This window comes from Canis lupus, chromosome 27, assembly GCF_003254725.2.
Source record: "Canis lupus dingo isolate Sandy chromosome 27, ASM325472v2, whole genome shotgun sequence".
Classification (NCBI taxonomy): domain Eukaryota; kingdom Metazoa; phylum Chordata; class Mammalia; order Carnivora; family Canidae; genus Canis; species Canis lupus.
Window position 1 is genome coordinate 42,282,514 of NC_064269.1, and position 12,837 is coordinate 42,295,350.

At 40.6% G+C, this 12,837-nt stretch overlaps 1 protein-coding gene and 1 long non-coding RNA gene across 19 annotated transcripts in view; one reads left to right on the top strand and one right to left on the bottom strand.

Moving 5' to 3' along the window:
- LOC112669020 (maestro heat-like repeat-containing protein family member 1) overlaps positions 1 to 9,685 on the top strand; it is a 72,066-nt gene extending 62,381 nt beyond the window's left edge. For 13 of the 15 annotated variants that reach the window (XM_025461802.3, XM_035706811.2, XM_025461790.3 and 10 more), the window contains 3 exons: positions 813 to 918; positions 2,621 to 2,686; positions 8,790 to 9,415. In XM_025461802.3, coding sequence (XP_025317587.3) covers positions 813 to 918; positions 2,621 to 2,686; positions 8,790 to 9,175 — 558 coding nt within the window. In that variant the 3' untranslated portion in view covers positions 9,176 to 9,415. Of the gene's footprint in view, positions 1 to 812; positions 919 to 2,620; positions 2,687 to 3,806; positions 3,897 to 8,789 lie in introns of those variants that run through there. The other 2 variants (XM_025461794.3, XM_025461804.3) reach the window with 2 other exon arrangements.
- The window catches only part of LOC112669022 (uncharacterized), a 50,949-nt gene that overhangs the window by 31,976 nt on the left and 6,136 nt on the right, over positions 1 to 12,837 (bottom strand). The gene's annotated exons all lie outside the window — the stretch shown is intronic.

The window sequence follows — 12,837 nt, forward strand, 5'->3', positions numbered from 1 at the left end:
GGCCACAATACTTATGTTAGGGACTCAAAGGCAGGCTAAGAGACTAAAGAGAGGAGGGTTGACAGAGGATACGTTCTTTCCAGTCCTTGATTCGCATTCTCAGTTATCAGCAAACTCTGAGAATGCACATTCATGTGTCCCAGTCTCTGCTTTCAGAGGCTAGGAAGGTCATGTGAGCATAGTAGATGGCAAAGGGACAGAGATTTTCTGGTTACAGTTGGTAGGAAAAGATGTAGGCAGGAGTCATCAGGGCTTTAGTCAGTAGTCATGGTATTAAGAGTCTGTGGCCCCTACGAAGTTGAGAACAGGGCAGGATCAGGAATCCTTGCTGAAAAGTAAGTAAGGGCTATACAAGTAGGTTAGAAACCAACAGACATTAGTAATTTTATTATTATGGATTTTAATGCTTATTGCTTTTCACAGATAGGACCCTTTTACAGTTTACAGAACACTTCCACATCCATTATCTCATTGGGGCCTTACAGTTATATAAATGAGGTTGAGCAGATTTCATTTCAGCTGTTACAGATGAGAAAACTGAAGCCAGTGTTAGGACCAGGATTCAACCCTGGCTCCACATGAATTATCTCTTCCCCATGTTGGTGTGAAGGAGCAAAATTCTCTTTGTGAACTTCTGGCTAGGTCTACCCTGTTGCTGGGGTGGGGGTGTCTGCAGCTATAGGTTCAAGCATTTTCAGCTGGCTGAAGACAGAACAGTGCTGCTTGTGGACACAGTAAGAGGGTTAGTAGTGTTCCCAAGACCCCTCACCCCAGATTCTGATCAGCACTACCCCTCTTCTTTGGCTTCACAGGTGAACACAAGCAAAACACAGCTTGTGGGCGATTTACTGTTCCAGAGCTTTGGCTTCCTGAAGAGCTCTCAGTCCTTTCTAAGGGCAGCTGCCATCAACTTCATAGGTAAGATGCTTCCTTCTAGCAACCCCCCGCCCTTCTCTTCAGCAGAGGAGCCCTCCTTGACCTTCTGCAAGGGCTAAGCCAGAACCATGGTACCATGAGGCGGGTCACCTCCTTCCCTAGCTCTAACCTGTTTAGAGAGGTTGTCCTGAGACCAGCCTTAAAGTCTGTGTTAGAAAGGCCAGAGGAGGAAGCGAAGGCTATGTGCCTCTGCCGCACTCAGTGTGGGTCCACCCACACTGTCTGCACTCTGCTTTGTGGAAAAGAGAACCATATACATTTGAGACGGTGAAAGCTATGGATTTTCAAAAATATTTTTGTTTTAAACTAGAATAGTAGCACAGTATATATTAATGTTAGAAAACCTAAAAAATTCTGATTGGCAAAAAGAGGAAAAGAAATAATGCCAGAAATTCTACCATTTGGCTTTAACCACTGCTAACATTCTAGAATTTTTCCCTGAGAATTTACGACACACACATACACACACAGTCATTTTAAAAACCATGAAGTTTGGTATACTGTTGTTTTCTCTTGCTGTATCACAAATACATGCCATTATGTGCCTTTCAGCATTGTTTTTAATCCACTTATGGGTAGACTTATGGAACTATTTAACCCTTGCTTTCGAATATTGAGACTGTTATTTATTTATTTTTTTAAAAGTAAGCCACTTCATCTTTTGCTTTTATAAGCAGGCATGTAGTCGTTAAATCTCTACATGCCATCATGATTATTTTAAGATAAATTTCTTAATAAGTAGAATTGCTAGGCCCAAAGAGTATGCAAAATTTAAAGGATTTTGGTGTTCAAACTGCCCTCTAAAAAAGTTTGAATCATGGGTCACCTGGGTGGCAGAGTCAGATGAGCATCCAACTCTTGGTTTTGGTTCAGGTCTGATTTCAGGGTTGTGAGATTGAGCTCCACATTGGGCTCCACGCTCAGCATGAAGTCTGCTTATGTTTCTCTCTCCTTCTGCCCCTCTCCCTTGCATGCTCTCTCTTTCTGAAATAAATAAAATAAATCTTAAAAAAAGGTTTGAGAGACACCTGGGTGGCTCAGTGGCTGAGCATCTGCCTTTGGCTCGGGTCATGGTCCCAGGTTCTGGGATGGAGTCCTGCACTGGGTTGCCTGCAGGGAGCCTACTTCTCCCTCTGCCTCTCTCTATGTCGCTCATGAATAAATAAATAAAATCTTTAAAAAAAAAAAAGTTTGAATTGTTTTCCATTGTTACTAGTACTACATGCAAGTATCCATTTTGCAGATATTTGCCAACCCTGTGTAATATTTTAAAAATCATTACCAATTTGATAACAAAGAGTAGTTTTTGTTGTTCTGATTAATATTTTTTTATCAGAAGTGAGGTTAAATATTTTTTCCTATGTTTATTGGCAATGCATATTTTAGTTTTGCAAATTAATTGCCTCAAGCCCTTTGTCCATTTTTCTCTTGGTGTGGGAACCCCATGGAGTTTGACACCCTGGGTTCATGCCCTACCTGTCACCTGCCAACAAATTTTTCCGGGTCACAGCTGCTCCAAGGGTTGTTCTTTCACCAGAACACTGACACATAGTCTACAAGGCATCTCATGGAAACACTTACTGCTAGAACTGGTCTACAAGCTTCCTTGTTTGCTACAGAGGGGGTAATGGTGGCCCAAAAGTTCAGGAATTCTAGAGTGACTTTGAATCTGTCCTATCTTCAGCATTAACAGTTAAGAAGCTAAACATGAGTCAAATACATGAGGATGACGTGGAGCTATTACAGAATGGTGAGTCTGCGCCTTGTACCTGAGTTCTGGGCATGGGGCATGGGGCAAGAGAGAAAGGAGGAGCAGGGGATTCCTTAAGAACATGTTTTGTTACTTCAAATAAAGCATATTTTTACTATTATAAGTGTTATAATATAAAATATTATATATATATAATACACATAAAAGTAGAAAATAGAGCACCTGCCTTGATCAGTAGGAGGAAGGTGTGACCTTTTGATCTTTGGGTCATGAGTTTGGGTGTAGAGATCACTTTAGAAATGTTCTAGTCAGTCAGCATTTATCATGTGTGGTCAACTGCTAGCACTAATGGTGTTCAAGGGAGACACACCCTGTCCCCTGAAGAATTTGGAGTTTTGTCTTCTTTTTTATTGTAGTAAAATATTTTAAAATGAATTTGTATTTACAGAAGAAATACATGAATATATTCTGTTTGCAAAAAAATAGAAATATTACTGATAAGGATAAAGTTTTAGTTTTTATGGTAAAGTTCTATTCACCCCCAAGTCTGGCTTCTCTCCTCACTTCCCCTGTCTATTTGCTATGTAGTCATGTATTCTTTTGTTGTGTACACATAGAATATATATGTTATATATGATAATTATATACCATAGATATTTAGATATAGATATAGATATATACAGTTTCTACAACTTGCTTTTTTCCCCACTTAGTATATTGGTACATACAGATCTGCAGAAAGCTTATAACACTTGGTAGATTATTATTTAAATCACTTCCAATTTTTTGCTACCATGATGCTACCATGAACATTCTTATATACATCTCCTTGTATAGAGGTGTAAGTGTTTCTTTAGGCTAGTTACCAGAAAGTAGACTTTTTAGAAAAAAAAAATTTAATTTAATTTAATTAATGTGTATTGTATTATTATTTTTAGAGGTAGACTTTAGTGATTCATCAGTTGCTCATGACATCATTGTGCCCTCCTTGATGCCCATCACCCAGTTACCCCATCCTCCCACCAGAAGGACCCTCCAGGACCCTCAGTTTGTTCCCTAGAGTTAAGAATCTCTTATGATTTGCTTTCCTCTCTGTTTTCCTTTTTATTTTTCCTTCCCTTCCCCTATATTCATTTGTTTTATTTCTTAAATTCCACAGGTGGTGAAATCATATATTTGTCCAGAAAGTAGACTTTACTCTGCATGTTGAGCTTAACAGGGTTTAAAATAAAACAGTATTTTCACCTTCCTTCCAGTGTTGATGTGAATTCCAATCGCCACCCCTCCCACTTTACAGGCTTTTGTTGGCGAATATTTTAGTCTTCTTTTTTTTACCCAGCATTTAGATACTATTATTGTTGCTTTATACACTATAGATTATGTGCAGTGTTATGCGCTCTGCATTGCTTTTTGTATCTCTGACCATCCTTCATTTTTCTTCATCCTGAAGTACACTTTCTAGAAGTTTCTTTAGTGCTAGTATCTTAATGTTATGTTCTCTTGGTTTTTGTCTGTAATGACTTTTTCTTACTAGTAGCTTTACTAGTGACACAATTATTATTACTTTTTTAAGATTATATATATATATTTAGAGTAATCTGAATACCCAACCTAGGACTCAAACTCACAACCCTGAGATCGAGAGTCACATGCTCTCCGAACTGAGCCAGCCAGGGGTTCCTACTAGTGATACAATTCTAGACCAAAATTCTCTTTCTCGGCACTTTGGATACCATACTATTGTCTTCTGGTTTTCTTTGTTGCTAAAAAAAAAAAAAAAAAAAAGCCTGCTGTCCTTCTAATTTTTGTTCCTTTGCCAGTAACCTAGCCCTTTTCTCTGGCAGTTTTAAGATTTTTCTTTTCCTTTTTAGCATTCTTTAAAAGCTAGAAAATAGTATAATAACCCCCTGCCCTCCTACCCTCCAGCATGGTTACTTTGTTTTCTCTATTTCTCTCCCTGTACCCCTCCCTGCCACATTATTCTGAACGAAACCTCCGACTTTGTATGATTCATTTGTAAATATTTTTTACATGATATTCTTTTTAATATTAAAACATTCAGGGGTGCCTGACTGGCTCAGTCAGTAGAGCATGCCTTCTACAATCTCGGGATTGTGAGTTCGAGCCCCACGTTAGAGGCGAGATTACTTTCAAAAAAATAAAACTTAAAAAAATTTAAATTTTAATTTATTAAGGGGATCCCTGGGTGGCTCAGCAGTTTAGCACCTGCCTTTGGCCCAGGGCGCAATCCTGGAGGCCCAGGATCGAGTCCTGAATCGGGCTCCTGGCATGGAGCCTGCTTCTCCCTCTGCCTGTGTCTCTGCCTCTCTCTCTCTCTCTCATAAATAAATAAATAAATAAATAAATAAATAAATAAATCTTTAAAAAAATACATTTTAATTTATTAAAACATTAAAACATGTCTCAATAATAGATGTGTTTTGAGGTAGAATGCATATTATTCATGAATTTTTAAGATAAAAGAGATTCTAAGGATTTGTAGACTACATGGGACTTGAGGTAACTCATCCAGATTCCTGAAGTTGCCCATTTATTTTCTTCTGCCTCTGAAGTTAGGGTTACTTTAGAGAAGCATTTTCTCATCCTGGTCTATAATCCTCTAATTTCGTAGGCTGAGTCATTTGTCCAAGATCACAGAAGCGAATTACTAGATCTAAAGCTAGACTTTCCACTTCAGGGACTTTGCACTAACTCATGCTCACTCCATGGTCCTTTAATTTTACCAAAGTCATGAGAAAGAGGGAATGGGAATCAAGGGTGTGCAAAAGAAGAGCTGATATTGCCAATATATATCAGAAGATAAATTTTACCTCATCCTCAAAACCCTTTGGTCCCTAAACTAGCCAAACAGCCACATCTATGTTTGCTATAGGAGGTACTTCTGCTCTTGCTCTCAAGTAAATGAGTTTCTTAATTATTGAAAACCTACTGTATACCAGCTATTCTTCTAAGAAGCACTGGGATACTGCAGCAAACAAAACTGATGTGTCTTCCCCACCCCATGCAGCACTCCTCCCAGTGGGGAAGGGGAGGGGCACTAGCAAGTGCATATATGTGAATAGGCACCATGGAGAAAGTGAGGCAAGGCCAGGGGTCAGAGGATCACAGGGCAGAGGAGAGGCACCTCTCTGAGAAGGGGAACTGGAGCAGAGACCCAGAGGCAGTGAGGGTGTGAACCATCTGACTGAGGGAAGAGCACTTGGCACGTTCAAGGAAGAAGTCAATGTGGTTGGCATGGGGCAAGCAAAAGGAAGAGCAGGAGATGAGTTCAGAGAATCACAGTGGAGCCAGAATCATGCTTGGCTTTTCCACCATGGTGAAGATTTAAGATGTTGCTGTGGGTGGTAGGGGTACTTCATGAAACACAGTTCATAACTCCTCTAAGGGGGAGGTGGGCTTGCAATAGGTGGTGCATGTGTGATTCATTCCAGTGCCGAATAGAAATGATATTTGAATGATTTGTTTTTCACTGTCTTCCATGCCACAGTTTGCTTCCTTTGATACAGAGACCAAATGGAGAGAATGTTGGTTTTTGTAGTCTTGCCCTGGATGCCGGTCCTTTTGTGTATAAGAGTGGCCACGTGGGCAGCCTGGGTGGTTCAGCAGTTTAGTGCCGACTTCAGCCCAGGGCGTGATCCTGGAGACCTGGGATCGAGTCCTGCGTTGGGCTCCCTGCATGGAGCCTGCTTCTCCTTCCTGTGTCTCTGCCTTTCTTTCTCTGTGTCTCTCTCATGAATAAATAAATAAAATCTTAAAGATAAAGAAGAAGAGTGGCCATGTATGTCAGAAATACCTGGCATGAGGGCCACAGCTTTGCTTTTAAAGTTCTGGACCTTCACATGTTTGTCCTCAGGGACTTGCCTTCTGGTTGGAGACCCCTTCCTTTCCCGGCACCTGCTATAAGCTAATATGCTGGATATGCTGCCTTTGAAGGAATGGTGGCTTCATATTTCAGAGGAAATGCCCAGCAGACAACTATAGATAGACAAATTTTTGTTTCCTTTATGATTTATTACAGCTTTTTGTCTTGAGAAGAAAAAGTGGTGAAGTAAATGACTTTTAAGGGTCCTTTCTTCCAAGTCAGTGTGTAATGAACATGGTCTCCAGTGTCAGCCGGCCAGGTCTGCAATACTAGCTGTCTCCATAATGAGCCATGTGAACTTGGGCAAGTCACTGCTGCTGGGCTTCAGTTTCTTCATCTGTATCATGAGGATATTGTTTAAGTATCTGATACAAATGCATGTAAAGTGGGGTGCTCTGCTTGCCACAGAGGTGTCCCACAGAAGCTCTGCATTGAGTTGATGCAGGCTTCTGGGTGAAGATGGGGCAAGGTGCCCAAAGTGACAGGTAGGGAATGTGCTTAGTGCTCTGGTCAAGGAAGAATGAATTTGTTAGCTGCTGTGGAGAGTAGCCGGGCTCTCTCCTGCTCTCCAGTGACTAGCTGGCAGCATCTGTCCTCTTAGGGCTCTAACCCTGGCTTCTGACCTTGACATTTTGTGCCTTTGTTGTCTTCTTGTTTTTTACAACTGAAATCTCTACTGGGTAGTAGACCCCTCCTCCTGGCGACTGGAGTATTTTAGGGAAAGTATTCTAGAATGAAATAGACTCCTCAGTATACCAGAGAATTCACCTTGCCTTCCTCATCCCATCCAGCCTCCAAGAAAGATTGCCTAGGATTGCCTAGACAGGAGGAAATTTTTCTCAAAGAAAGTCATTCTAGTTACATTTTACACCCATATCCAGTGCCGTACAAGCCTTGTGGTCAAGAAACGGTTCTTCTCTGGATTTACACATGTTGTGTAGCTGATGCCCATGTCTTTGTTCTGTTCCAAGCAAGTATAAATGAAATCAACACGAAGCTATAGACTTTGGTGGGCCTGAAGGCCCTTTTGAGGCAAGATTCTTCCTGTTTATCTTTTGGATGCTAAGCAATTTTCTGTCTCCATCCTTCTGTTCCCACCTGAATCTAAGCCCCAGCTGGATGGTTTTAACAACCCCCACACCTGCTGTTTCTCTACACCTCTCTACACAGAGGCCAGATTCTCTTTGAAATGTGTACACTGAATCATGTCACCCCTGGCTTAAAACCCTTCACTAGCTTTCTGCGGTTCCCTTACCCTTGGGACAAAGGAACACAGGCCCTGACTGAGTTGGCTTCAGACTATTTCTTTACCCTAAGCTTAGAGTACCTCACCCCTCACTAGAAGCTGTAGCCACACTGGTTACTTTCTACACTGTGAAGAGGTACCCTCTCCCTGACCTTTGGGAATGCTTCTGCCCCTGTTATGTGGCTTCCTACATGTTAGCTCACATGTCACCTTCTCCGACAGGCATTCTCTGACTGGCCTATCTAGAGATCCTTTCCAGTTACTCACCACCATAATCTGCTAAATTTCCTTTGTTGTACTTTATGTTTACTTGTTTGCTTTGTCTTTCCTCTCCTAGAATGTTAAGTTCTTGAGGGTGGGGAATATATCTTGTTCACCACTGCATCCCAGCACCTAGCATAGTGGCTGGGGACAGTTAGTGCCTGATAATCACTGCTGAATGAATTAATGATTATTGTTTATAACAGTGAAAAATCGCAAACAACCTAATTATTCACTAATAAAGAGCTCATCAAAGACATTATGATAGAGTCACGTGATTAGATATTATACTGTACAGAGGAAAATTTTATGGGAAGAAAAAACTGAATCTTATTTTTGTAAAAAAAAAAAAAAAAAGTGTCCATATTCAGTATTAAAAAAATACTGCAGGTGAGCCTGGCTGGCTCAGTCAGTAGAGCATGAGACTTTTGAACCTCGGGGTTGTGAGTCTGAGCCCCACATTGGGCATAGAGATTACTTAAAAATGTATATACTGGTATGAAATTTCGATTGGTATAAAAATATTAATAATATTATTTCAGGAGGATAAGTTATTTTTCTTTGTTTCCTGTTAAAAGAATTATTTCCATGTAAACATTTTTCTAGAGTAAAACAAGTATTTTATAGTGACAACGATTATTCTAAATGAAGTTATATAATAATAATCTGGTTTGTGAGGTAGAGAATAATGGGGTTTGGGTAGATGGTCCTTGGAGATCAAGAGTCTGAGTTGACCTCCTTTCTGGTTTCAGCTATTGGAAATCTGAGGAATGATCCTGTGGAGTCTATCCAGTCTTTGGTCAATACTACTCTGAAAAAAATTGATGAATATATTAACTTCAGGTCTATCTCTACTTCCAGGATGAGCCAGATAAGCAATAACATCCTCAAAGTCACTGGCATAAAAAACCCAGAAAGAAAGAAACGACTGTTTAGGAGTGTCAAACGAGAAAGAGATGATGATAATCAGAAAATCTGGAGGTGGCTTCAAAGCCCTCTAAATTCATTGCGCAACCGGTACAGTGGTAGGGTGAAAGATATTCCACACAAATTAGGCAATTCAGATAAACAGTCAACAGGGTCACAGGTCCCGACATCTGAAAGTCCACCTACAGAAGCTGGGCCTGCTGCCAAATAAGTTGCTTCTAATTACTCTGGAACTAAAGCCTTTTCCATTTGTTTTTCCAGATGTCAGTACTTTGCTTCCCAGTAGCTCTCCTACCTTAGTCCAACCAGATGGGCTACTTTGGATTAAACTCAAGGAGGCGGTTTTGATCTTATCAGACTCAGTATGTTTCTTGTCCTTTATCTCCCTACAGGATTATTGGCTATCAGCATATTCATTGTCAATAAAGCTTATTTTCTCATTCTAAGACAAGATGACTTTCATCTCAGTTTTTGGGGATTGGGAATAAACCTGAGTGACAGGGCCAGCTCTGAAGTATCTCCTTCAGGTAAAGTTTCAAATGATAAGAGGGAGGGTAGCAGAACCGCATGGCACCTAGTTTCCAACCTTTTTTTCTCTCACTTCCACACATGTTGGATGAAATTCTCAGGCCTGATACACTACATGGCACATTCAGATTTCAGGCTGGAGCAGAAGAAGGTGGGTGTAAACAATGGGTGGCAATAACTCCAGCCCAATCTCTCTCACTTAAAGTGCATTGGATTGTGATGGAGTGACATTCTTGTTGGGATAACTTTGAGTCCATTCTAATTTTTTAAAAAGATTTATTTATATATTTAATAGAGAAAGTGACAGAGTGAGTGCAGGAGGAGAGGCAGAGGAGAAGGAGAGAGAATCCTGAAGCAGACTCCCCTTGCAGAGTCAGACTCAGGGTTCCATCCTATGACCCAACATGACCTGACATCATGACCCAAGCTGAAATCAAGAGTCAGATGCTCAATTAACAGAGCCACTCAGGCACCCTGAGGGCAATAATTTTTTTTTTCAAAGGCCTTGACATTTAGGTTATTGGAACTCAGTTCTGAGAAGTTTGAAAGATGTAGAAAGCGGGGCACCTGAGTGGCTCAGCCTATTAAGCATGCCCAACACTTGATCTTAGCCCAGGTCTTAGATCTCAAAGTCATGAGTTCAGGCCCTACTTAAAAACAAAAAACATTAGGTCAAAACAAAAAATTTGGAAAAACCAAAGAACTAGTTCCCACTTTGGTCAAATTGATTAATTTGACCTCGTTGAAGTTAACCACGATCAGAATGGTTTTGACTATTCCTAATTTTTTGACCTTTGAGATAAAATCCTTCTAAAACTGTCTGCCTCATATTTAAAAATGAGAATATTTAAACTTATTTTACAGGCTTTATGGAGTGAAGTGAGATAGCCATGTACTTGGTATAGAAATAATTGTTTAATAAATGGCTGTCATTATTACCAGGGTATGATGGTTACTTTTACACGGCAATGTAAATAGTACCCACATATTTGGTTAAACGTTATTCTGGATGTTCCTATGAAGATTTTCTTTTTAAAGATTTTATTTACTTATTCATGAGAGATACAGAGAGAGAGAGGCAGAGACACAGGCAGAGGGAGAAGCAGGCTCCACACAGGGAGCCCCATGTGGGACTCGATCCCAGGACTCCAGGATCACGCCATGGGCAGAGAAGGCAGCCGCTTAACCGCTGAGCCACCCAGGCGGCCCTCATTGCAGTTTTCATTTGCATTTTTCTAGTGATAGTGAGGCAAGTGATGTTGAACATCTTTCCATGTGCTTGTTGGCCCTTTGGGCCATATGAATATCTTTGTTCGAAGAAATGTCTTCAGATGCATTTTTTAATTGGGCTGTTTTTGTGGTTACTATTGTTGGGTTGTAGGAGATCTTTACATATTCTAAATGTTATCCCTTTATCAGATATAGGATTTGCCAGTATTTTCTCCCATTCTATAGGTGGCTTTTTTACTCCGTTGATCGTGTCTTTTGATATACAGAAGTTTTAAAGTTTATTGTTGTCCAATTTATCCATCTTTACTTTTGCTGCCTGTGGTTTTGGAATCCTATCCAAGAAATCATTGCCAAAACCAAATCCCCAAAACTATTCTTCTAATAGTTTTATGCTTTTAGTTTTTACATTTAAATCCATTTTAGGTTAATTTTTTTTTTTCTAAGTAGGCTCCACATCCATCATGGAGCCCAACATGGGGCTTAAACTCATGACCCTGAGATCAAGACCTGAGCTGAGATCAAGAGTTGGTCACTCAACTGACTGAACCACCCAGGTGCCCCAGGTTAATTTTTATATATGGTGTAAGGTAGGGTCCAACTTCATTTTTTGCATTTCACTGCCTCCCCTCTCCTCCTTTTAAACTGCTCACACCGGGGATCCCTGGGTGGCGCAGCGGTTTGGCGCCTGCCTTTGGCCCAGGGCGCGATCCTGGAGACCCGGGATCGAATCCCACGTCCGGCTCCCGGTGCATGGAGCCTGCTTCTCCCTCTACCTATGTCTCTGCCTCTCTCTCTCTCTGTGACTATCATAAATAAATAAAAATTAAAAAAAAAAAAAAAAAACTGCTCACACCTTCAGAAAGTTTATCACTTACAGTGGCTTTAGTTCTTTTACCAAGAGATGATCAAATCCATATACCCAGCTTCTACCTCTTTCCTGAATGCTAGTCCTCCATTTTCAAACACCACTGAATACCTCATGGAAACACTGGGGATGGGGGGGCATACTATAAATTCAGTCTAACAAATGAGATAGACCTATTTTTTTTTTAAAGATTTTATTTATTTGATAGAGAAAGAGAGCATGAGTGAGGGGAGGAGCAGAAGGAGAGGGAGAAGGAGACTCCCTGCTGAGCAGGGAGCCCACACAGGGCTCCATCCCAGGACCTTGAGATCATGCCCTAAACCAAAGGCAGACGCTTAACCCACTGAGCCACCAGGCAGCCCTGAGATTGACCTATTATATGAGGAAACAGAATGTATCCCATGCCCACTAAAGTGTGGCTTAATGAGGAAAAGCTATATACTGAGATACACACTGGACATAGTTATCAAAGATACTGGGGCTCAGAGAAATATTACTAGTTTGCATCTTGCACCATTCCAGGGCTCTAGAGGCAAATGGAGTCTTGGGGATGGAGGCAATCTGCCTTCTGGAGATTCTTTCTCTCTTTCAGAGAAAGAGGCTATCTTTTTTATTTTTTTGAATTTCACAGATTTAATGGTCAACCAAAGAAGCCAGACAAAATGTGTACATGTGGTATGCTGCCTTTTATATGATGGTCAAGAAAAGGTGACACTAAACTATGGCAGTAGAAGTCAGATATTATTATTTGACCTGGGAGAGAGCACAAGAGAATCTTCTGGAGTGGTGGTAATAATTTCTATTATGATAGCTTCCCCTATATATACATATGTAAAAATCACTGAACTATAAATTAGAGATTTGTGCTCTTTAGTCTGTATTATGAGGCTATCTTTTTTAAAATAGCCTCCACACCTAGCCTGGAGTCCAAACAGGGCTTGAACTCACAACCTTGAGATCAAGACCTGAGCTAATCAAGAATTAAACACTTAACGGACTGAGCCACCCAGGTGCCTCTGGGGGTTCTCTTAAATGATAGGTACATATCATGGAGCTTTCCCAGTGCCTAGGTAATACATTTCACTCAAATGCTTATGTTTTCCTTGTTCTGATTCTATGCTTACCAAGTAATCCTCCAATTCACATTGGCTTTCCAAATAGCAAGAGATAAATTATTCTATTCACTGGAAATGGCTCCTTTATAAATGAATTGATTGGCAGGGCTGCAAATTTAGTGATCATGCATTTGT